At 59.5% G+C, this 22,285-nt stretch overlaps 7 protein-coding genes across 7 annotated transcripts; 5 read left to right on the top strand and 2 right to left on the bottom strand.

Annotated features, from left to right (window-relative positions):
- Positions 1-476: 476 nt before the first annotated feature.
- On the top strand, positions 477-3,869 carry WHR41_00497 (uncharacterized protein; the record flags this gene model as incomplete). Its single annotated transcript, XM_069369103.1, has 1 exon — positions 477-3,869. One exon carries the CDS (start codon positions 477-479, stop codon positions 3,867-3,869), a length of 3,393 nt encoding a protein of 1,130 aa, XP_069234247.1.
- Positions 3,870-4,636: 767 nt separating this feature from the next.
- WHR41_00496 (uncharacterized protein) lies at positions 4,637-6,555 on the top strand (the record flags this gene model as incomplete). Its single annotated transcript, XM_069369102.1, has 3 exons — positions 4,637-5,130; positions 5,221-5,764; positions 5,818-6,555. 3 exons carry the CDS (start codon positions 4,637-4,639, stop codon positions 6,154-6,156), a joined length of 1,377 nt encoding a protein of 458 aa, XP_069233942.1. The 3' UTR covers positions 6,157-6,555.
- A 4,566-nt stretch (positions 6,556-11,121) lies between these two features.
- On the top strand, positions 11,122-12,327 carry WHR41_00495 (uncharacterized protein; the record flags this gene model as incomplete). Its single annotated transcript, XM_069369101.1, has 3 exons — positions 11,122-11,232; positions 11,294-12,079; positions 12,157-12,327. The coding sequence occupies 3 exons, from the start codon at positions 11,122-11,124 to the stop codon at positions 12,325-12,327; spliced, it is 1,068 nt and encodes a 355-aa protein (XP_069234245.1).
- A 386-nt stretch (positions 12,328-12,713) lies between these two features.
- Positions 12,714-13,429, bottom strand: WHR41_00494 (uncharacterized protein; the record flags this gene model as incomplete). The annotated part of the gene is made up of 4 exons (XM_069369100.1): positions 12,714-12,976; positions 13,042-13,209; positions 13,318-13,331; positions 13,387-13,429. 4 exons carry the CDS (start codon positions 13,427-13,429, stop codon positions 12,815-12,817), a joined length of 387 nt encoding a protein of 128 aa, XP_069234246.1. The 3' UTR covers positions 12,714-12,814.
- A 351-nt stretch (positions 13,430-13,780) lies between these two features.
- Positions 13,781-15,247, bottom strand: WHR41_00493 (uncharacterized protein). Its single transcript, XM_069369099.1, has 2 exons — positions 15,070-15,247; positions 13,781-15,010 (listed from the first exon to the last, which is right to left on the bottom strand). The coding sequence occupies exons 1-2, from the start codon at positions 15,148-15,150 to the stop codon at positions 13,868-13,870; spliced, it is 1,224 nt and encodes a 407-aa protein (XP_069233945.1). The 5' UTR covers positions 15,151-15,247; the 3' UTR covers positions 13,781-13,867.
- A 160-nt stretch (positions 15,248-15,407) lies between these two features.
- Positions 15,408-16,629, top strand: WHR41_00492 (uncharacterized protein; the record flags this gene model as incomplete). Its single annotated transcript, XM_069369098.1, has 4 exons — positions 15,408-15,595; positions 15,718-15,730; positions 15,798-16,188; positions 16,243-16,629. Exons 1-4 carry the CDS (start codon positions 15,442-15,444, stop codon positions 16,627-16,629), a joined length of 945 nt encoding a protein of 314 aa, XP_069233946.1. The 5' UTR covers positions 15,408-15,441.
- Positions 16,630-18,304: 1,675 nt separating this feature from the next.
- WHR41_00491 (uncharacterized protein) lies at positions 18,305-20,869 on the top strand. The gene is made up of 4 exons (XM_069369097.1): positions 18,305-19,121; positions 19,178-19,905; positions 19,981-20,266; positions 20,334-20,869. The coding sequence occupies exons 1-4, from the start codon at positions 18,893-18,895 to the stop codon at positions 20,351-20,353; spliced, it is 1,263 nt and encodes a 420-aa protein (XP_069233943.1). The 5' UTR covers positions 18,305-18,892; the 3' UTR covers positions 20,354-20,869.
- Positions 20,870-22,285: the final 1,416 nt, after the last annotated feature.

The following is a 22,285-nucleotide window of genomic DNA, read 5'->3' as shown; positions in this document are numbered from 1 at the left end:
TAGCGCAGCGCTGCGATCGCCGCGGCGGGCGCGCTGGCTCGGCTGGCTGGCCTCGCCGCCGGCAGGGATCAAGGCGTGAATTAGGCCGGCAGAGGCGCAAGAGGCGTCACCCATCCTCCATCCCGCCGTCTCGCCCAAAACCTTCCCGCGCACTCCAACATCTCGCGTGTGCGCGCCCGTCCCATCGCCCGCGACCCATCCTCGACCTCACGCCCGACGCTCCTTGGCCCTGCCCTTTCGCTTCGAAACCCTCCCTCGCTGTGTCCCCCCCGCGGACGATGAAGTGACCCCCGTCTCCTCGCCTACATTTCGAACCACTGAACCCGCACACCTCTCGGCGATCAATCGCGCCGCCTCCCCATCCGCGTCCTTCGCCTTTCACCTCGACAATCGTCTCGACCACGCCGGTGCGCGCACACGCCTCCACTTCCCACACTGCTGAAGTCCAACCGCCGCCTCTCGATGAAATCCGCCCAATGAGCGCCTTCCCGCGCGGCGCCGGACGGGCGCTGACCTACATCTTCCTCCTCGCCTTCTCACTGTCCGCGCCTGTAAACGCCGCCTTCATCCGATTTTCAAACTGCCTCGATGACAGCACCATCCACTCCGAGCCCCGCCGCCTGCAGTGGGACCCTCTCTACGTCGACGCGCGCTTCGATGCCGAAAATCCGAGCCATGGATTGAACCTCACATTCTACGGGAATGTCACGGGCCAGACGACGGTCGGCGAATACCCGCCTCCTGATGATCCGAGTTGGTCGAATCCGAATGACACCTTTGGCAAGATCGTGGACGTTGGAAGTGCGAACAAGTTCAGTACACTGCTGTCAAAATTCAAGCTCTTGACATATGATGCATACGACTCTCCGGCGCAGCAGTTCTGTGAAGCCCTGGTGAACGGCACATGTCCTTTGGGGCCACGATTCGATGTGAACAGCAGCGACCCGTATGACTTGCCTGCGTTCAGCATCGCGCACGATTTTGGCAGTCCATACTCGTTTGGTACACTCGCCGCCACAGTCCGGGTCATCAACGGCGACGAGCTTGCGGAGGATCTCGCCTGCGTGAGCGCCAATATCACTCCCGACCTAGGTTCTCAGATCTCGGGATTGCTCACTTGGCTGCCTGCGATCATCCTGATATTGAAAGGCATTGCGACGCTAGCTGCCGCCATCTGGTCGCCTTGGGGGACTGCGGATATCTTCAAATGGAGCAGCAATTATGGCCGTGATGAGGATCTGCTGCGTTTGGTCACCCCTGGATTTGGCGATTGCCTCCAATACATCCAATTCGTGGCACTCATGGGCAGCTTGAGCCTTCAATACCCTGGATTCTACCAACCTGCCGTTAGCAACACGGCTTGGAGTCTACTTCTGTTCAACCAAAGTTTTGTCAGCCACGGAGACGGCTTCCAGAGTCTGGCTGATGGCGTCTACACGACCAACGGCACCTACGGAATCGAACAAATGAGCCAGTTGGTCGGCATGACCAATGTCACCGACATTTGGGCTTGTATGGCTATCTGGTTGCTCGTCATTGCTGGTATCGTGGTCGCACTTGCGCAAATGGGTTTCCTGTTTCGCTGGATCTACCGACTCATCACCAGCACATCGGAACAGGACCTCAGGAACAAAAACTTTCCCTTCACGGTCGGCAACATGGTCCGCCTGGCATTCAACTATTTCATCCTACCTATCGTTGCCCTCAGTCTTTTCCAATTGGTAATATCACTGCGGTCACCCGCATCGGTCGTCGCTATGGCTGCCGTCCTGCTACTCGTAATGATCGTTTCCGCCGGATGGATCCTCCGGATTATTTTCAAAACCAAGCCACGCACTTATCTATTCGACGATATGCCGACAGTGCTGATGTACGGACCACTTTACAACACCTACAGTGACAGCGCTGCGCCATTCGCCTTTATCCCTGTCCTTATTACATTTATGCGTGGCGTCGCCATCGGCGCCGTACAGCCAAGCGGCATTGCTCAGATCATTGTCCTTGCCATTTGCGAGGTCATCCTCATCCTTACTCTTAACGCTTTCCGGCCATTCCAGGGCCAAACCAGCATGAACGCATACCACACCTTTTTCGCGGCCGTGCGACTTATTACGATTCTCCTTTCTGTGGCTTTCGTCCCAACTCTCGGCGTCGATGAAGCGCCTCGCGGCTGGATTGGATACGCCATCTTACTGCTCCACGCGTGCGTTCTGGTTTTCGGATTCTTCTTGAACGCAGCTCAGACGATAATTGAAGTAATAGCCCGCTCCATGGGAGTGGGCGGCGACGCGCAACACGGTGCTATTAGAGGTAGCATACTGAACGTGCGCATGCTGAAGAAGCGTCAGAACCGACCGACGACTGCCGACCGTGCTTCTATGACCAGCGCGGCGGCCATTCTGCAGGATTCTGATGCTCGTAGCGCGTATGCGGGCGGACGCTCTCGTAGCATGTCCGCGAGCAGCCAGCAGCTATTGAACCAAGTTGCTGTCACTCCCACCTCCCGCCGGATGAGTGGCTTTGAACACTTCGCCAGCGACGGCTTGGGTAGTCCCAGCGCGGATGCTGACGGTTCTCAGACGGCGTTCACCTACCTGCCAAACGGCAGGCCTATATTAGGGGTCAAGACAGACACCGGCGGGCCGTCGTCCTCGGAGAACTACTACAGACCTCCCCGAGCCAGGCGAGCGACCATGGATATTCTCACGCCTGGCGCAAAGAGCAGAATGAGCGGGGCGAGCGCTGAATTTCCTTACTCCGACTCGCCATCCCAGGCGAACGCACACCAAAGAGGTGGCAGCTACGAGAGCAACTATCCCTCCAAAGAAGCCGCGATAGCCCAACACTTCCGCGAACAAAGTAACTCCGAGGACGGCGCTGCAAGGACAGACTACGCCGTCCGAGAAGTCGACCAGTACTACCGCGGGCAAGCTCTTTCCGACCAGCCCACTCGCAAGCTCAAAACCGGTCCCGCCGACCCCGAAGGTCCCGCCGCCAACGCCCAAAGCTGGTTCCAGCGCCTCGTCGTCGGCATGCAAGGCGGCAAGCAGAAGGAGAAGGAGCAAAGCAAAGGCTTCGAGGTCGTGCGCTCCGCGCCCATGCAACGCCCCATGATGCCCGGTGGCGGCGGCGACGGCCACGAAGAGCACGAGATGACCACCTCGCCGCCCATGCACGCAGAGCCCTACCGCGACTCCCCGCCCATGCAACATGGCGAACCGCAAGCCGCCGCCGGCGCATCCCGCACAATTAGCCCCAGCGCCCGCCAGGCCCAGGCGAAGGAAACGCAGCCCTTCGACTTCGGCATCGGCGGGCCCTACGACGACGACCGCGGCGCCCGCCCCTCTTTCGAACCCGACACCCCCATCACCCGCGACCGCCTATCGACCGATCAGAAACCGGGCTACAGCTTCGGCTCCCGACCCAGCGCAGACGTCTCCAGCCTGTCCGACTCTCGCCCTCCGACGGGGCCGTACCGGCCCAGCACCGACACCGCGACCAGCAACCGCGCGCGGCCCGACTTCCTCTCCTCACACGACCCCGTCCCCCACAACATAGCACCCAAGCAAACCGAAATCCCCTCCCTAGCGCCCATCGCGCCCATCGGCGCCCTCGACCTGCCCTCCCGCTTCAACTCACGCTCCAACCGCGCCTCTTCGAACGCCGACCCGGAGCTCGGCGGCCAGGAGCAGGGCCAGTCCTGGCTGCGGGCCGTCGACGAATTGTCCTGGCCCAGTCAGCAGCCCGGCGTGCCGAGGCGCAGTTCGCGGCGGGGCGTGTCGGGGGACCAGGCGCATTTGAGGGGAGGGGATGGGGCGGGGTTTGATTTTGAGGGGTTCGATGGGGCTGGCGCGGGTGGGAGGTTCTGATGGGGGAGAAAAGGAGTGGGTTGGGTTATAGAGGGGACTAGGTCGGACGAGGGTTGGGATTTATTAGCGATGGCGTCGGTGTTGTTTGTTGCTTTCTTCTCGATCTTCTTCTTTCAACTGCCGCACTTTGTCTGTCTGGCGGACGACTTTTGTATTATCGAAAGAATCATTGAATTAGGTCAGGCCGGGAGGACGGACTCTATTCTGTCTTCCTGGGTTAAAATTTACACGAGTTTCCTTTTCTTCTGCAATTCTATGTATTATTTCGTTTCCAGATTTCTTTCACACTCGACGCTTGCTCTCTAGTTCCAATCAAGCAAGTCCCGCGCGAGGATCAGTCTCTGTCGACATTACGTATCTGTAAACTTCTACGGTAAAATGTGCTACAAAGGTACTTTGTCCAGCTATAAGACGAGACAACCCTGACCCTGGCTCGCAAGTGACGTACCTGAGGTACCTACGTATCTCAGGTACGCTAGCGAACGGTTTTACCTATAGACGCAAGTGCCTCGGCTCGCAGTGCGGGGCCCCAGGGTTCAATGCTCTGGAGGTATAGGTACAGGGCATTTTATCAGCTGGTCGTGATCACATCGTATATCATAAAAGGGCACCTAGCTATAATTTCCCTTTCTCGCATTTCTCAACTCAGCTCCCCTCAAAACCTCCAGTCCGCCAACTCAGGCCCCAGGCGCGCAGCGGCCGCCCGCCAACCCACCCATCACATCAACCCAACTCCAACCGCAACACCCCCCGTGACTCCCCAAATCATGGCCTCCCAACCGCAGCAGCCCGCCTACGTCCTCGGCGTCGGCCTGACCCCCTTCATCAAACCCCGCCAGCAACGCATGTACCCCGAACTCGGCCTCGAAGCAGCCGTCAAAGCCCTCCTCGACGCCCGCATCAACTACGACGACGTCTCCGCCGCGGTCGCCTGCTACTGCTACGGCGACACGACGTCCGGCCAGCGCATCCTCTACCAGCTCGGCATGACGGGCATCCCCGTGTACAACACCTCGAACGCGTGCGCGACGGGCTCGACGGGGCTGCAATTGGCGCGGACGCTGGTGCGGAGCGGCGAGAAGGATGCGGTGCTCGTTGTGGGGTTCGAGCAGATGAGCGCGGGGAGCATCAAGAGTGTTTGGGGGGATCGGCCGAGCCCGATGGGGTTGGCGACGGGGATGATGGAGGAGACGAGGGGCGTGCACGGGAGTCCGAGGAATGCGCAGTTTTTTGCGAATGCGGGGAGGGAGTATATGGAGAAGTAGGTTGTGATTGTTGCCTTTCTCTTTTTCGCGGGTAGGTTTGGGGGCGGGGTTTTGGGATGTTTGCTGACCGATCGCTTTTACTGCAGTTACGGCGCACGAGCGCAGGATTTTGCGGAGATCGCGAGGATCAGCCACGAGCACTCGCAGCGCAACCCGTACGCGCAGTTCCGCAAGGAATACTCGCTGAAGGAAATTGAGGGGTCGACGATGATCCACTACCCGCTCACGAAGCTGCAGTGCAGTCCGACGAGCGACGGAGCTGGAGCGGCGGTCATTGTCTCTCAAAAGTTCCTAGACCAGAGACCACATCTGCGGGATCAGGCCATCTTGATCGCAGGGCAGCAGTTGATGACTGACACGCCGGCCCTCTACTCCAGGAGCGCGATGGATCTTGTGGGCTTCGATATGACCAAACGGGCGGCGCAGGCTGCTATGCAAGAAGCGGGCGTGACGCCGAAAGATATTAAGGTCTGCGAGCTGCATGATTGTTTTTCTGCGAATGAACTTATCTTGTTGGAGGGATTGGGTTTCTGTGAGAAGGGGAAAGCGCATGAGATGGTGAGGAGAGGCGATATTACCTACGGTGGCAAAGGGCCGGTGATCAATCCTTCTGGCGGCTTGATCAGCAAAGTAGGTTCTCTCTCAACAGCTCCCCTGGTATGCATGCTGACATCCACAACCAGGGACATCCACTCGGCGCGACAGGCCTGGCACAGTGTGCAGAGCTGTGCTGGCAGCTCCGCGGATGGGCCAACAACCGGCTCGTCGACTGCGACGTGGCACTGCAGCACAACCTGGGATTAGGCGGAGCTGTCGTGGTCAACGTCTACAAGCGTGCAGACGGGAAGAACAACCGCAAGATGTCGGACCAGGAGGTCGTGAGAACGTCGGCTTTTGACTACAACCCTGCAGTCCAAGCCAAGACCCCGTCGCCGGCGGACATCGACAAGGTGAGGAGCAAGACGGCGAGGTGTGACTACGCCTTGGGCGACTCACTGAAGAAGCTCGAGGCGAGGCTGTAAATAAACAGTAATGTCATAGCCCGGTGGGTATTCGATTCGTGTACCTGCGTCTTGCCCCGGCGCTCTTCGGATAGGGCAGAAGGAGGCGCGAGGAGGCCCCACGAGGCCGCAGGGCTGTGCTCGTGTGACTCTGTCCGCTCTTGGGCCTTTGCGGCGTGCTTGGCCTGTCGGTGGATTGTTGAGACGGGCATGTGTGTCTCAGCTATTCGCGCGCCGTTCTCCACTCGTTTGCTGGCTGGCCGGCTTGGGAGTCGGCGGTGTCGTCAGCTTGCACGCGAGAAACCCACATGGTCCATATCAAGGCGTCGCGATGCCGTAGCGGGTCGCTGACGTTGGTATCTTTATATAGAGTTCCGAGTCCAGCCGTCCAGATGTGTCGGTACTGTGAAATTGTTCTGGTGAACACGCTGAGCCAAGTGACTCCCTCGAGACGAACACCTTATGGTGTGTTATCGCGATAACAGGGTATCGTTATCGGCCCCTGCTGTACTACAGTCCCAAGCGCAGGCCAAGCAGAAGCCGACGTGGGCGCGGTCAAGCCGCCAATCACACGTGCTGGCCGTTGGCGGGGACGGCCGAGCGCCTCCTCGCCTTCTCCACCCTCCCTCGCCTGCCCCGCTGCCTCGGATGCAACACCACCGCACCGCCGCCCCAGCAGTGAGCGCCGCCTCTGCTGCCACCAGCGCCGCCAGCGCCCAGCCCGCCGCAGCAGCCCAGCCCGCGCAATTATCATCCTCGTCCCCTCCGCGGCCGAGGCGAGTGCCGCTCACACTTGGAAGTGGGGACTGAGGCCAACAACTTCCCGGCGACCTGCCAGCCTGCCCTGCCCGTTCGGGACGATTACGCTGCCTCCCCGGCATGAGATCATCCTCCCCAGCTCGCCCTCTCAACCACCAAACCATTCCTGCCGCGTCCAAGCCCCAAGGCCTGTTGTTCCCGTCTCGGTTTGCCCATCTCCAATATCCATATATCTCGCATCCCATTTACCCTCCCACCACGTGCCTCTCCCACCCCGCAGCCACCTCACTCCCTCTCGCAGCCCTCCGTCTCCCAACCCCATCCCATTAGGCGAACGATCCGCCAGCCGTGCCGCCTAACCTATCTGGCAATCCTCTGCCTGCTGCCGATTGGAAGCCATACCGCAGCAGCCGCCACTCCGGCTCGTCGTTGCGAGGGGTACCTGCAGGTCTGGACCCTAGACTTTGAGGCTGTGTGCTTCCCTGCTGCCGCTCTTGGGTTACTAGTAGGACTCACCCCGGGACAGGGCCAAAGTAACGCAGGCTTTCCCTTTGATTGCACGCGAGCTTGCCGGACACAAGACTTGCTTTACTTCGCGCTTGTGGAGACCGGACGACTTATTTCGCGCATTACGATCGTCGACGTCGACGTCTTGACAGGACCGACTACTCACTAACTGGCTGGTCGAATATACCGTCGACGCCAGCCGGGTCACGACACCGCCTCCCCTCCCTCCACCTCTCACAACACACAAAACCATGCCCTCCACCAGAAACCGGGCCACCCGCCCCGCAATGTACAACACGCCCGCGATCCGCAACGGCGGCTTCGGCGCGCTCCAAGTCGAAGCCGTCACGAACCGCCCCCTCTCCATCGCCCGCCGACACCTCGCCGCCTCGCAGCTCCGCATGCGCGGCGTCGAGCCCGAGCAGCTCAGCAGCAGCGAATGGGTGCGCTTCCTCGTCATGCCGGAGCTCGAGCGCGAGCGCTGGATCTCGCAGTTCCAGCGGCGGCGCCGCGACAGCGCGGAGAGCACCGCCAGCAGCAGCTCGTCGGCGCCGGACCTGGACCCCGAAACCGCGTACCTGAAGAGCGAAGAGTCGCGCCTCGAAGAGCTCGAGAGCAGAGGGCGCGTCGAGCCGCCCACGCCCGCGCCCGCGCCTGTGAGCACGAGCTCGTCGCGCAGCACGGCGCAGCCCGCCGGCGCGACGCCCGCGGCAAGCTTGTTCGCGTGGTACTTCGACGAAGAGGAGGCGAACGAGAGCTCGCGAGCCGGCGGGCGAGCGTCGCCGCCGCCTCCCGCGCGGAGACCCGTGCACCACCGCCGCGCTGTGACGGCGTACACGAGTCCCGACGCGCCGCCCGCGTACGATGCTGTTGTGCGGCCGCGGGCGCGGACGCCGCCGCCTGCGTACGAGCCGCGGAGCGACGATGACGACGGGGGCATGTCGCCGAGGTACACGCGGTTTCCGGAGCCTTAGTTGTTAGGTTTGGCGAGGCGATGCTTGGCGAGGCGCGAGGTGTGGACAAGCCACAGAGTCGAGACGGCGTCGAATGTGCTGGACCTCATCAGCTTCCACATTGCACACAACCAACAACCTGGTGTTCTGGAACCAAGATTGTCATCCACCAGAGATTGGCTACGCTCTCCGAGCGGGCGAACACTGCGTACGACCAGACTGCATGAACAACCAAGAGGACCAGCTCCTCCCACGATTGAAACGAGCCCCACGCCGCCCCTCTCAGGAGGGACCGATCCAGCGCGGTCCAGCGCGGCCGCCCAAAAAGCGATCATTCGTTGCATTTTGCTGTTGGTTTTTCCGAGGCGCATGGGATACTAGAGGACATTGGAGTTGTGCCATCTGTCTGCTGCTTTTATATTCGCGCCTCAGGGGCCCAGAATGCCCTTTTTTTGGAGGATTTGTTCATGTTATCTCACTTACCAGATTGGTGTCCATAGGTTGGGTAGTTAGTTTCCTGGAAGCAGGCTTCTCGGGCTAAGCTACATTCTTAGCATCGTTATCCGATCTCTACGATCTCCAGTGGATCCCTGACTTCTGTTCACACATAGTTGCTTGATGGCTTTTCGCGGCCCGGCCTGTGTTCGCATCAAAGGATCTGGACACAGGCCACTTGGAACCTTATACTAGCCCGCAGCTAGTCGTTTATGGTCGTTCATTGAGAAGCGCCCAACGGGCCCTGCGAGCGAACGCGGGAAAAGGGCCGCATCGGCAGGAGAGGGCGCTGCCCACCACGCAGGATCCTGCGCAACGAGCAACTGCATCGTCTGTTGGCGTGTTCGTCGATGTTGACGCGGGGTCCAGCGTGACCAAATCGAGCTCGACGTGTTGCCTTCGCACTGATGTAGAAAGAGGGAATAGACGAAGTGACGTCTGAAGGTAGCCTGAGGCATGGTTATACTGTTGCGTCAGCCTGCGCGACAGACGACCATGCGCAGGACGCAGGTGGAAGGTTGTCTGCTAATTAGCGGACATTTCGGGCGACCGGTGAAGTGTCCAGAAGTTGCAGGTCTCGTCGTCGACGGCCGAAGCCTACCTATGAGAGACGCAGGGAGGGTGGGTGTACAAGTCCATTTAGAACTCCCCTCCATCCAGATCAAACCCAGCGACGTCAGCCCGAAACCCTCGAGCAAGACGTTTCAGCTCGCTCTCCGACACCCCATTCCAGCATAGCAGACCTCTCTACCGAGACCCTACGTTAGGAAAGGCTATCTTTCCCATCTCACGAAGGAGCACCCGCAGACGCGTGCCCTCGCGCATAACATGAAACAAACCCCCAAAGAGCCAAATATAGAGCTAATTAATCGCCAGCCCGCCCACCCTCCCGATCAGGATCTATTTGCGGCCATTCTTCTCCCAGGTCTGGCGGGCAAAAATAGCTACGCCTGCATGCGAGGCGATCCTGCGCGCGGGGCCCACGCGAACGGCAAGGATCGCGGGCGCGCGAGCGGTGTTGCGCATGGTGCGACGAGAGCCATAGGATTTTGTGATTCTTTCGTTCCTTTGGTGTTTCACGATTTTTTGGGGCGGCGTTATTGGGGCTGGGTTAGGCTGGGGTGGTGGAGGTTATTGGATTTTCCTGCGCCGGTGGAGAGGAGTGGGCGGTGCAGGTGGGAGTCTGGGAGATGGTGAGGCTGAAGGGTAGGCGGAGCGTGGAGTTGGCTGGGAAATTGTGGGCTGTGGGGATGGGCGTGGGCATGGGACTCTGTATGGTGGGAGCTTGGAGAGCAGCACTGTGTAGAGATTATTGCGAGACTGCGATTCGCACAAGCGAACTCGATGCATTGTGCGTCGCGTGGCGTGAGAGTCCCGCGAGGGTCATGTCAGCCCTGCGTACCGCAGCAGTGGTGGTGGGGGTCAGCCATCGCCGTCAGCGGGTGAAGCAGATCTGACATGCCGTGCTGCTGGACCTCCCAAGCGGCCGATGCCGACGTGCATAGGGCCGGCCGAGCACCAGTTTCGACGTATCGACGTCTTCAGCGAGGTCTCGCTCTCGCGCGGTACGGCGCACGTCTATTCAGGTACGGCGTCGCGTGAGGGCGGGCACAGCTGTCGCTCGGGAGCCAAATCCGTTCCTACGCCTCGACTGTGCCGCTTTGACGGCGGCACGTTATTATTGCTCAAGCGAGCAGAGCAAGCCCCCGGCGCCTATCGTGCATGTCGACCAGCCGGCCCTGGTATTGGCCTGCTGAACCAGCCTTGTCCCCTTCCGGCTCGACTACACGCCTACCCGCCTCACGAGCACTGAGGCACACCCTATTCATCCTTCGCAGGCACCATGTCATGTCCGCTCGCGGCTCTGCCCTGCGGCGGGTCGAGGCCAAATTTACATCAGCTAGCAATCTGTACCTAAGCCCCGTGCAGCTGCCCCGTGCGCGCCAGACTAGGACGGCCGACTGCTCTGCGGTGGGTGTCGAGATGCTGGCAATGCCATTGCTGCTATTGCTGGTGATGCGCAGCCCTGCCGATGGCTGATGGCAGCGAATCCTACAAAGCCTCCAACGCATCCTGCCTTTCATCATGGCTTGCGGCACGGCTCTCGTCGACTCAGGGCCATCAACCACATCTTCCTATTGCTCAACTGTGAGGAATCATCTCAACTCTACTACCTTCCCGCCTCATCCTCCCGTGTGGATGAGCATCTCCACCAACATCTGCCCTTTTCTTGTTTCGTTTGTTGTTGTTCCTGAGCATTTTCATTGTCACAATGGATTCCAACAACATGTTTCCTACCTTTTCCGGGAGCATCACTCCCGAACAGATCAGTGAACTCGATGCCAATGCCATCGTCAGTACCGACTGGTACACTCCAAACTCTGTATGTCTAAACTTCCTACCTTACTATGTTCTCAAAACCATTACTAACATCAATCGATCAGTACGCCTACGAACAACCCTACCTGACCCCCTTCCCATCCTCCTCCGTCGAACCCCAACAGTGGAACCAATACGCCCGGGCATCCTTCCCAGACATCAACATGTCCACCTTCCCAATCGACCAAACGACCAACCTCTTCCAGCAACCCATCCCAATCACCCCAGGCCGCCCACGCAGCAGCCCCAGCACCTTCGGCCCATCGCCCGAAAGCCTCTCCTGGGCTCCCTCCGCCGGCCTCGGAATCCAATATCCCACCGCGCAGCCAACACCCCTCATCCCCGCCGCCGCCTTCCCACCAACCCCCTACCAACCGGACCCCGCCACAACCACAGCAACCAGCAACCCCTTCCCGACCTCCCCGCCCCCAACCCTCCAACAACCGCGCCCCACGCGCCCCCAAGCCCCATCCCCCTACCAACCCATCGCCCCAGCGCCCACAACCACCGGCACCAAGCGCCGCGCCGACTCCCTCGACCCCCCCACCACCACCACCACAACCTCCCCCACGCCCCGCACCAGCTCGACCAGCACCTCCAAACGCCGCCGCACCGCCTCCGTCGAAGGCCTCTCCGAATCCAGCAAAACCCTCCTCCGCCTCAAAGAGGACGAGGACCTGCCGTGGAAAGACATCGCGCAGCAGATGGGCAGCGCGAGCGTGCCGGCGCTGCAGATGCAGTGGCGGCGGCTGCGGGACCGGCGGCGCGAGTGGGGCGAGGAGGACGTGCGGGCGCTGCGGCAGGCGTGCGAGTGGTGGGAGAGGGGGCGGTGGGAGATTGTGAGCGCGAAGGTGAGTTTTTGCCCAACGTTTTACTAGCGATCTTTGAAATTTTTGAGGGATTCTGGCTGACTTTTTTGTCTTGATAGATGCTCGAGTTCGGCGTCCAGGACAAGTGGCAGCCGAAGTCGTGCGAGAAGAAGTGGCGCGAGATGGTTGCTGCCGCGCAGGCCGCGCAGGCTGCGACGACGGGGCCTGGGCAGCAGTTTGCTGGCACGGTGGGGGCGGGCGTGCCGCATGTTTGGATGACTTACCGATGAGGTGTACGTTGCTCTGTTTTGACTTTCTGCTCTGGGTTGGTGGGTTGGTGGTCTGTTGCACCTTTTCTGATTTGGCTGTCTGGCTGTTTGGCATTTCTCTTCTTGTTGCTGCTTTGATGATACCCATATTCGCTCGCTAGATCTCTTGGGAAAGAAAGGGGGAGGAGAATTTGATTACTTCATGGTGAAGAAGTTGGTTTGGAGATTTTGTAAAATGGGGATAGACACATTTGGGGGATAACGGATGGGAAAGGCTTCAGGCGCCGGGAATGGGAATGGGAACGGGATGGATGGGCAAGGGAAGGGGCATTCTCAACACATAAAATGTACATACCTTCTCGAATAATACGAGATTCTGATGAACCTCAACAGGTCTGTGGGAAAAATTGGTGCGTCAATGCTTGTTTGTCATTTACTTTATTTCATTCGAGGCCTTAGTCAAGCCTTCTGACGTGCCATCATAAAATGGTAGCGCTTTCCGCAGCATCTAGCCCCTACCAGCGAGAGCAATGGCCTCGATCTCAACCGGCACACCCTTCGGCAGCTCCTTGACAGCAACGCAGGAGCGGGCAGGCTTGTGCGTGAAGTACTTCTCGTAGACCGAGTTCATCTCCGCGAAGTGCTCCATGGTGGTGATGAAGACGTTGATCTGCAAATTGAAAGCATCAGAATGCGTCTCAGGCAGGTGAGAAAACCAGGATAGGATGGCTTTACCTTCACGGTGCGGTGGATACCGCTGCCGGCGTCCTCGAGGATGTTCTTGAGCGCCTCGCAGCAGGCTTTGGTCTGGTCGGCGATGCTGCCGCCGACGAGCTGGCCCTGGGCGTCGGCGGGGATCTGGCCGGAGACCCAGATTTGGCCGGCGGCTTCGATGGCTTGGGACTGGTGGAGGTGTGTTAGTATGCGTTGAGGCGGGGTTATGGGAACCCGGATCGAGAGGCTCTATTGAGGAGCATGTCTCTTATGATAATTGCGATAGGGAAGACTTACGTAGTGAGCCACGGCTGGAAGCAAATCGTCAGCGACCAACAAATGACCATGATGTGCACCCCGACTCACGCTGCGCGGCCCTCTGGCTAGAGATCTGCTTAATGTCGCTCATTGTCCTAGTCTGAAACGGTGTTGTCTTTTTCTCGAAAAGAAATCTGGAAGAAAGTGCAACGGCAGGTCTATAACAGGTCCGAGGAGTGAGAAACTGCAGAGGTCGGCTTAAGAGTCGTTTCGACATACCTGCGGGACTGTGATGGAGCTGTGGACAGCTTCCGTCGCTTTAAGCCGAAGCCGGAGGGCGTGAGGTCGCTCGCAGGGCGCGGGATCGGCTTCTCCTTCTGGGAATTGTGGGCCGTTTTGCCCAATGGAGGGGGTGGAGGCGAGAGGTGTAGGGTAATGAATATGGGGCGATTGGACATCGTATCAATGGTGTTAGTCATTCACGATATCGAGCAATTGATGGTTTGAGGTGATGGTGGTTATTTAGAGCTGACAAACCCTCTGCCAGTCATGAATATGCTGCTCTAATATCATCTAGATGATGGGTATCTCAGAAATCTATGTCTTCATCAGGAGGACCATTTCGCCCATTAGGCACCTCATCTACAACCTCCTCTTCGTCGCCACCAACTTCCTCATCCAGATCTTCAATAGGATAGGTCAAAATAGCAGCAATACCGCTCAGATCCTCCAAGCGCTTTCCGCTCTCGTGCATACTACTGAGCACCCTCACCTCGCCGCCAGCCTCCTTAACCTCATCCACCAACTTTACCCACCGTTGTCTCGTCTTGACCTCCTGAGCCCTAAAAAGCGAGTTCGAAATCAAAAGCGAACCACCGCCTTTGCCCACAGCACCTCTCTCAACCGCAGCCTCCACCTCCTTAGGCCCATACCACGCCCTCGCGTCATCTTTCCTCAGCAACTCAAAGAACCGATCCATCAGCTGCGTCTCGCGCGCAAACTTCGTATCGCTAAGCTTGCTCGTCACCGCCGGGCTGCTCAGCACCTCCGTCAAGCTGTGTAAGTGCCCCGAAGCCGAGTGCGCGACCGTGATCTTGGGGACCAGCTGCTTGAGATCCTTATCACTCCCCTCGGCCGCTTTCGTCTTGATAAACTGCTGCAAACTACTAGCCGTGAACCCCGGGCTGGCCAGCAGCAGCGGCTTGGGGTCCGCGAGGTCGATCTGGCGCAGCACGGTGTCGAAGGTGGTCTGGAAGAAGCGCTGCAGCGCTTTGTCGTGGTCGGACGAGCCCGCGCGCTTCTTCGGCATGTTGACTTCGATGCGCTGGCGCAGGATCGTCTGGTGGTCGGTCACGAGGCAGATGTTCGCCAGCCCCTCCTGCAGCACGACGGCCCACAGCTGCGCCTTCGCGTCCTGGTTGATCGCCTCCTTGAGGGTGTCGATGGCCACGCTGTCCCAGCCGTCGGCCTTCTCGAGCGTGAAGTTGCGCTGCAGCTCGAGGTCGAGCGTGTGGTAGCTGCCGAGCTTGACGTGCTTGTTCTCCTCGGCCACGCGGCCGGAGACGTGGAGCTGCGAGGCGTAGGAGTCGAAGTCGAGCTTCGTGACGCGGATGGTGAGGACGGTTTGCACGCGCTGGATGGTGGTGCTGCCGGCAGCGGACTCGGTGGAGATTTTGCGCAGGGCGGAGGCGCGGAGGAGGTCGTTTTCGCGGATCAGGTTGTAGCAGTGCCACTGATTTTGATTAGTATGAGACACAGGAGGCCACACCTGTATGAGACGGACTTGCTCACCATGTCCTCGGGCTCTTCTGGGAGCAGGGTTGCGCTGCCGGAGCCATCTTTCTCCACGATGTTTTGCTTGATGAGACGCATGGTGGCCTTGATCTATGGGAGGATGCGAGAAAGATGTGGTTCTCGCAAACCAGTGCGAGTAATTTGTCCAGAGAAAAGAATGAGGCAGAGTACTTTCTCCGGCGGTGTACAGTCGGTTGTGTGTCACCCATGGGCTTCAGGCCGCTGTGCATCCCACTTTGCCCCGCGATTTGTTTGCTGTGTGACGTCTTCGTCTGTTCGGCGCTTGCGGCGGGATGCTCAATGCTGACCAGCGATTGTTGAGTCACAATCACTCCGAAACATCCCAAAATATCGTTTCAATCGCAAGGTATGAAAGCTATTGTACGAGCTCAAAGTATCAGAAGTCAATTCGTTCGTGCTCCCTTTCAGCGTTTCGCAAATACAAGCCGGAGCATGGCGAAGCTCGACATCAACTCCACGCTTTGCATGAAGTCGGGCTATGATATTCCAGTGTTAGGATACGGTAGGTCAAGAGTTCATCAAGAACGTCAAAGATTTCGGGATTCCATTGTGTAACTAGACTGTGTCTTCCACTTTCGACAACCTTCAGCAAATAGCATCGGTTGACACAGGACAACTTCACAGGCGTCTACCAAACGTGAGCGGCTCCTACCCACACACCTCACCTCACCTCACGTCCAAACCCTGCTCACGCGCCTCTCAAGCCCAGCAGCAATCGCCGAATCCGTCACCGCACACGCCCTCCACACCGGCTACAGACACGTCGACTCCGCCCACGCCTACCGCAACGAAGCCCCCACCGCCTCCGCGCTCCTCACCTCCGCCCTCCCGCGCTCGCAGCTCTTCTACACCTCCAAAGTCCCACCCCGCTACACCAACTACGCGGACGCGAAGCGCTGCATCTCCGAGAGCCTCGAGCGCACGGGGCTGGAGTACATCGACTTGTACCTCCTGCACGCGCCGTACGGAGGCCGCGAGGGGCGGATCGGGGCCTGGAAGGCGCTGGTGGAAGCCGTGGCGGAGGGGAAAGTGCGGAGCATCGGGGTCAGCAATTTCGGGGTGGGGCATTTGGAGGAGCTGGAGGGGTGGATGAAGGTTTGTCTTTTTGGGCTGTTTGGCCGACCTACCTGCTGACCGACCTTCTCGCAGCAACAACCGCCCTCCGAAGCCGGCGTCCTCAGCGTCAACCAGGTCGAGCTGCACCCTTGGCTCGCGCGCCCGGACATCGTGGCCTGGTGCCGGGCGCGCGGCGTCGTGCTGGAAGCGTACTCGCCGCTCGTGCGGGCGACGCGCAACCATGACCCGCTGCTCGAACCGCTCGCGGCGAAGCACGGCAAGACGGCTGCGCAGATTCTGCTCCGCTGGGGCCTGCAGAAGGGGTTTGTGGTGCTGCCGAAGAGCGTGACGCCGGCGAGGATCGAGGAGAACAAGGATGTGTTTAATTTTGAGCTGAGTGAGGAGGAGATGAGGGGGTTGGAGACGGGGAAGTATGAGCCTTGCGGGTGGGATCCGACGACGGCGGAGTTGAGTCGTTGAGGTTCTCTTTTTGGTTGCGGTGGAGGGTAGTTTGGGGCGCCGTGAGTGGAAGTAAGGCGTGTTTGTGGCTTTTTGTCTTGCTCGGGGTGCCCGAATTGTCTCGTTCTAGAATCTTGCTCTGGCTGGATTGCGCCATTGTGCGAGTTGAGTCGCGTGGGGTGTACAAATACTAACCTTGCACGTCAATGGCGACGTGCGACCTGCCATTATGCTGTGCCTCTGCGGAACCTCGCTGTAGCGTGAAGAAGGTATTCATGTCACCGGCGGATTCCCCGAGTGTCGCGCAAGCCGTTGGCAGTACCATCGATCGGGGTGCCTTCACGGAAGGTCGTTTCTGTGTCTCTTGCTGAAATCGACAATACCGTTGCGCCTTCAAGGTGACAAGCGCCTCTCGACCACCAGGATGGCTGGCTTCTAGAACGGCAAGCCGGAATTCTTGATTCAGCCACGCAGCACGGTGGGCTTCGCAGCGTTGCTCTTGACATCGACGCGCGACGCCCGGACGACACACGGAGGGCGCCCAGCAATTGGAACGACAGATTCCCTGCCGAGGCTGCACCCAGGCGTGCTTTGAGGAGTAAGTCAATCGAGCTGACCCGGTGACGGGCACGGCTGAGACAGTGTCCTCCCAAAAATTCGGCGTCGTCATGATCGACTCAGAGCTCAGAGCTCCCCCCAGCCTCGGCAGAAGCGAGCTGCCATTTTTTCCAGCCGAACAGACTCGGCAGCACCTGTGCCGCGATCGTCGCTCGGGGCGATTTTCATGCGACGAAACCTTGCCGGCTTCCCTTCTGCCACTCAGCGCATGTGACCACGGTATGCCGACGCGCTGACGACATTTCCGCCCGGTGGCACTTGGTGCAAGGCCGGCGCAAGGCCGGCGCACAGCGCCATGGGGAGGCGATGCTGCCTCGGCGCCGGGGCGGTGGGCGCTACTTGGTGGAGTGCTTGATGCACCAGCCCAGAGTGGTTTAGGCGGCGAAGGCAGGGCGAAGCATTTCGCCTTAGGTCGTGGTAGGTTGTGGGGGAGATGCGGAGGAACCACGGGCAGAAGCACGCAGAAACATGGCATTGTTCGCAACTCCGCTGCGCGTCAGCTCACCAAATGCACACTCGCATACCGTGCGCATGCGCATGCGGGCACGCGAAATTGCGCACGCCGGCGACAGGCATCGGACACGTATTGCACGTTGTAGCTGCCCATCCCGGCCGCTCACGTTTTGCGACACGACGACAACGTGCCGCCAACGGCCGCAACCGCCGCGACTCTGCGCTGCGCTGTGCTGGCGCAAGGGAGGGATTCCACAGCGCGCCGCCGTGCACCCGGCCGGCTGTTCTGCGTGACTCCAAGCGACCTTCAGCTTGTTGTGACGTTGTGCGCACAGTGCGATCAGCGAGATCGGCCCGCGTGGTACCTGATGCGCCTCGTCCGCGTGAGCAGCACAACTTGACTGCTCTGCTGCTCTCTCGCCATGGCGCGCCGAAGCAGGCAGCATTCGGGATGGTCGCGCGCCCAGCCGGGCACACTCGACTCCTCCCACGGCGCATGACAACCCGACAGCGCATACCGGACGCAGGGCGACCGGCGGGCGTCGAGAGGGCGTCAAGCCCGCAAGCCAGCAAGCCAGCCGTCGCCCGCTCCGCTTGCGTTGCCCAATCGCGGGCAGTGCCTGGGGAAGCCACTCCATCATATGCCGGCCGCCCTAGACCCTGCAGCTGAGGAATATCCACGATCCCCGTCTCTTTGGCCTAACCAAACCACCCCTGCTGACTGCGCTGACTGACCCCCGACGTAATAACGCCCTCCCACCGCTCATCACGACCCGGCGGACGTGTCGATCGACGTGTGTCGTTGCCCGCTTGCGATCTTGGTCTGTGTGCGCGGGACATGGTCTCGGCGGGGTTGGCTCGAGCAACGGTCACACGCCGCTGTCTCACTGGACGCTTGGGACTTGCCTCTTGCAGGCCGGCGCAGAGCAGCCACTGGCCGCGCTGCAACGTAGGGAGATCGCTGCGGCGATCCTGGGCCGCCGGTATCCTACTCTGTGTTTACGGCAATCAGCTCAAAAAGATGGACTCGCCCACTTCTAGAAGTGCTGATCATCCTCAGACACAATCAATCCCTTCACCCCTTTTCTCCTTGAAGACAGACTTACCTCTTGCAATCCTATCGTTTGCCCCTTGGGTGAATGGAAGTACGAGCTCCGTCAATCATCGCTTCATCGATCACGTCCTCACTCTCCCGGTCTCCTGAACGCCCAGCATGATGTTCTCCTCGAAGACCACTGCTTCGGCGGTAGCAGCCGTTGCACTGTTGGCATCCTTCGGCAGCGCAGCTCCTGCGGCGCCAATGTCGAAATTCAACAAACGTGACCTTCGCTTCAACTTTGGCAACGAGAAGGTAAGGGGTGTGAACCTTGGTGGCTGGCTTGTCCTCGAGCCCTGGATCACCCCTTCCATCTTTGAGGCAACCCCGGGCAACGTTGTAGATGGTGAGTCCTGCAAGCTCGAATCCCCGTATTGGCAGATCGATTAACTCTTCCCGCAGAGTACACCTACGGCGAGCAATATGGCTGGGACACCGAGCGTCTCCGCGACCATTGGAACACATGGATCACGGAGGACGACTTCGCGGAGATCGCGTCCGTCGGTCTGAACATGGTCCGTCTCCCGATCGGATACTGGTCCATCGTCGGCGGCCACGGCGCCCCCTTCGTGTACGGCGCCTACGACTACGTCGGCAAAGCAGTCGGCTGGGCCGGCAACCACGGCATCAAGGTCATGCTCGACTTGCACGGCGCTCCCCGATCCCAGAACGGCTTCGACAACTCCGGCCAGCTGAAGGGCACCCCCGAATGGACCCAAGGCGACTCGATCGACATCACCATCAAAGCCCTCAACAAGCTCCGAGACGACTTCGCCGACAACCCCAACGTCGCCTCCATCGAGCTCCTCAACGAGCCCCTCGGCCCCTCCCTCAACATGGACACCGTGCGCCAGTTCTACATGGACGGCTGGGGCAACCTGAAGGACAGCAACGTGGCGGTGGCCTTCCACGACGCCTTCGACGGCGTCACCTCCTGGAACGAGTGGGGCGCCGGCATGTGGAACCTGCTGCTCGACACGCACCACTACGAGGTCTTCGACTCCGGCGCGCTGGAGATGAGCCCGGACGAGCACGTCGGCACCGCCTGCGGCTTCGGCGACCAGATGGCCAGCAACAACAAGTGGACCATCTCCGGCGAGTGGTCGGGCGCGCTGACCGACTGCACCAAGGTAAGCTCACAGAATCCCAATCCCCTCCCAGTCCAACCCTACAAAACCAGACACTAACCCTCTCTTCCTCTCCAGTGGCTCAACGGCCGCGGCATCGGCGCGCGCTACGACGGCACGTACAACAAGAACGGCCAGGGCTCGTACTACATCGGCTCCTGCGACGGCAAGTACATGGGCTCCGTGGCGGGGCTCAGCGACGCGGACCGCGGCAACATCAAGCGCTACATCGAGGCGCAGTTCGTGGCGTTCGAGAAGGCCGACGGCTGGATCTTCTGGACCTGGAAGACGGAGAGCAGCCCCGAGTGGGACTTCCAGGACCTGGTGCGCAACGGCATGATCCCGCAGCCGTTCGACGCGATGAGTGAGTTCCCCCAGTCCCGGTCCGAGTGTGCAGGTGGGAGAGCAGCACAGCTAACAGCGTCCTCCAGACAGGAACATCTGCGGTTGATCGATCGCTTGTCGACCTCCAGTGCAGTCCAATTCAACCCGTTTCAACCCAGTCCCTTCCATCCACAATCGCTCCACTTTAACGGCCTTCTCAACCACTCACGACCACACCAACCCGAACCGGACGGGTTGCAACAATACCCCTCTGTGTTAACACGATCGCTTGAAAGCCAGGAACATAGACTTTCGGGACCTCCACGGCGAGATCCCTGGTGGTGGGCTTGATATACCGATCGGACTCGTTCGCTGCCATTTGGCAAAAGCCGCGTGCTTGCTTCCCTGCTTTTACGATTTTTTCCCTGCTTTTAGTCGTTGTTTCCTACTGATGACGGAAGAAGTTCCAGGGTTACGGCAAAGGGAACAAAAGGCGAGCGTCGTTCTCGTCGTCGTTGCTGCTTGCGCGACAGAGATATCCTATTGTTGGTTTTTTATTCTTCGAAACCCGAGCGAGCGAGGGCGCTGTGTAGCGGGTGGATTCGGTTCCTTGTTTCTTCCTCTTCTTCTTCTTCTTCTTCTTCTTCTTCTTTTCCGCGCGGCCTCTCTTCATTGTTTGGGGAGGCTGAACGAGACGAGTGAGGTGTATATACCGCAGGAGCAGAATGCAGAGAGTGAAAAGGATGCACTAGTCAAGTTCACACCGCGACGTGTCCAGGCGTGTAGTTGGGATAAAGGAGCGTGAGGCCTTGCGCTCCGCCTGCTTGCTTATCAATTGCGTGAGACGAAGCGCAGCGCGGTACCTGTTGTCGCTGTCACTGTCACTGTCACTTGGGCTGAGAAGAGGGCACCAATGGGTGCGGTGCGGTGCGGTGCAGTGTGGTGTTTCCTTGCCGCGTCAGGTCAAGTCAGGTCAGCTAATCTGACGCATGTGGGGATGTGATTGGGAGATTGGAGGTGGTGCGTGGTGTGTTCTGCGGGCGTTCTTCAGTGGCTTGCGTATGCTTTTGGATTGTGAGAGCCGATAGGAGCGGCGTCTGAGGGCGGAACGCAGGAGATTTCGTGGAAGCGGTGTTTCAACGGGGTGCGTGGGTTTATGAGATGCGAGAGGCGGTGATAGCAGCATGGGAGGTATTTGGAGGGGTGGGATCTCGTATCGACCTTACGCTTGTGGCGCGCGACAGGCCTAGGTGCGTGTAGCTGCGATTGGAATACGAGGCGTATGCGAGTATACTTGTACGCGCGATAAGTCGCTGGAGCATATAGGCAGGCATGGCATCTGAATGTGGAAGAGTCTACACGGGTACGATAGTCAGCTATCTCACTGACATGCGCGTATTGCTGACGTGCGGAAGGCTGTGGCAGCAGCTGTCGGGATTTCGAGAGCGCGTTGCTTTGGATGCCTCGATGCTCTCAGCGGGAGCACCTGCCCGCGGACGTGCGATGGGAGCATCTTTGACAGCAGCATCTCAGCCTCGGAAAGCCGGATTTGCACGGGTTTCACCACACAACCTTCTAAACGAGCTACGAGCTGCCTACAGCTGAACTGGCCGCGCCCTCCCGAGCCTCCGTCAGCGGTCTATCGTCCAGCCAGCTGATGAGGATCAGCTCTTGGTATCATGGCGAGACGATGCTGGCCTGGCGACTGCTGGACTTGGCTCGCCTATTCTCGTCGTCTCGTTGTGGAGTCGGTGAAACACGCATCTGGAGAGCACAATCACAGCACGTCCATCGTCAGTGTCTCGTGACGCGGCTGAGTCTTCCTGGATGCCCAAACGGACTGGCGACCACCAGCACACAGCATCCAAAGCGCGCTTTTTCCCCGACCGCGTTCATCTCCAAACCATGTCATCGACGAACAGACGGTATTGCCCTGCTATGGGAGTTGCCGCTGTCACGGCCCGCGCGGTGCCGCTCTCCTGCCGGCATCCGTGTGCCTGTTTGGCGTCGGCGGCTGTCTCAGCTTTGTGTGATTGGCGTCGCAACGAACCTTGAGGCC

This window comes from Cladosporium halotolerans (genome assembly GCF_011745625.1).
Source record: "Cladosporium halotolerans strain TM138-S3 chromosome Unknown Sca1, whole genome shotgun sequence".
Classification (NCBI taxonomy): domain Eukaryota; kingdom Fungi; phylum Ascomycota; class Dothideomycetes; order Cladosporiales; family Cladosporiaceae; genus Cladosporium; species Cladosporium halotolerans.
This window is presented reverse-complemented; position numbering and strand designations above follow the sequence as displayed.

Excerpts from the sequence above, each read along its gene's own strand:
- WHR41_00493 (XM_069369099.1), bottom strand. The coding sequence starts at position 15,150 with ATGCGTCTCATCAAGCAAAACATCGTGGAGAAAGATGGCTCCGGCAGC. Across the intron at positions 15,011-15,069 it reads CAGAAGAGCCCGAGGACATG|TGGCACTGCTACAACCTGAT; the intron begins GTGAGCAAGTCC and ends AATCAAAATCAG.
- WHR41_00491 (XM_069369097.1), top strand. The coding sequence starts at position 18,893 with ATGATGTTCTCCTCGAAGACCACTGCTTCGGCGGTAGCAGCCGTTGCA. Across the intron at positions 19,122-19,177 it reads CCCGGGCAACGTTGTAGATG|AGTACACCTACGGCGAGCAA; the intron begins GTGAGTCCTGCA and ends CTCTTCCCGCAG. Across the intron at positions 19,906-19,980 it reads CGCTGACCGACTGCACCAAG|TGGCTCAACGGCCGCGGCAT; the intron begins GTAAGCTCACAG and ends CTTCCTCTCCAG.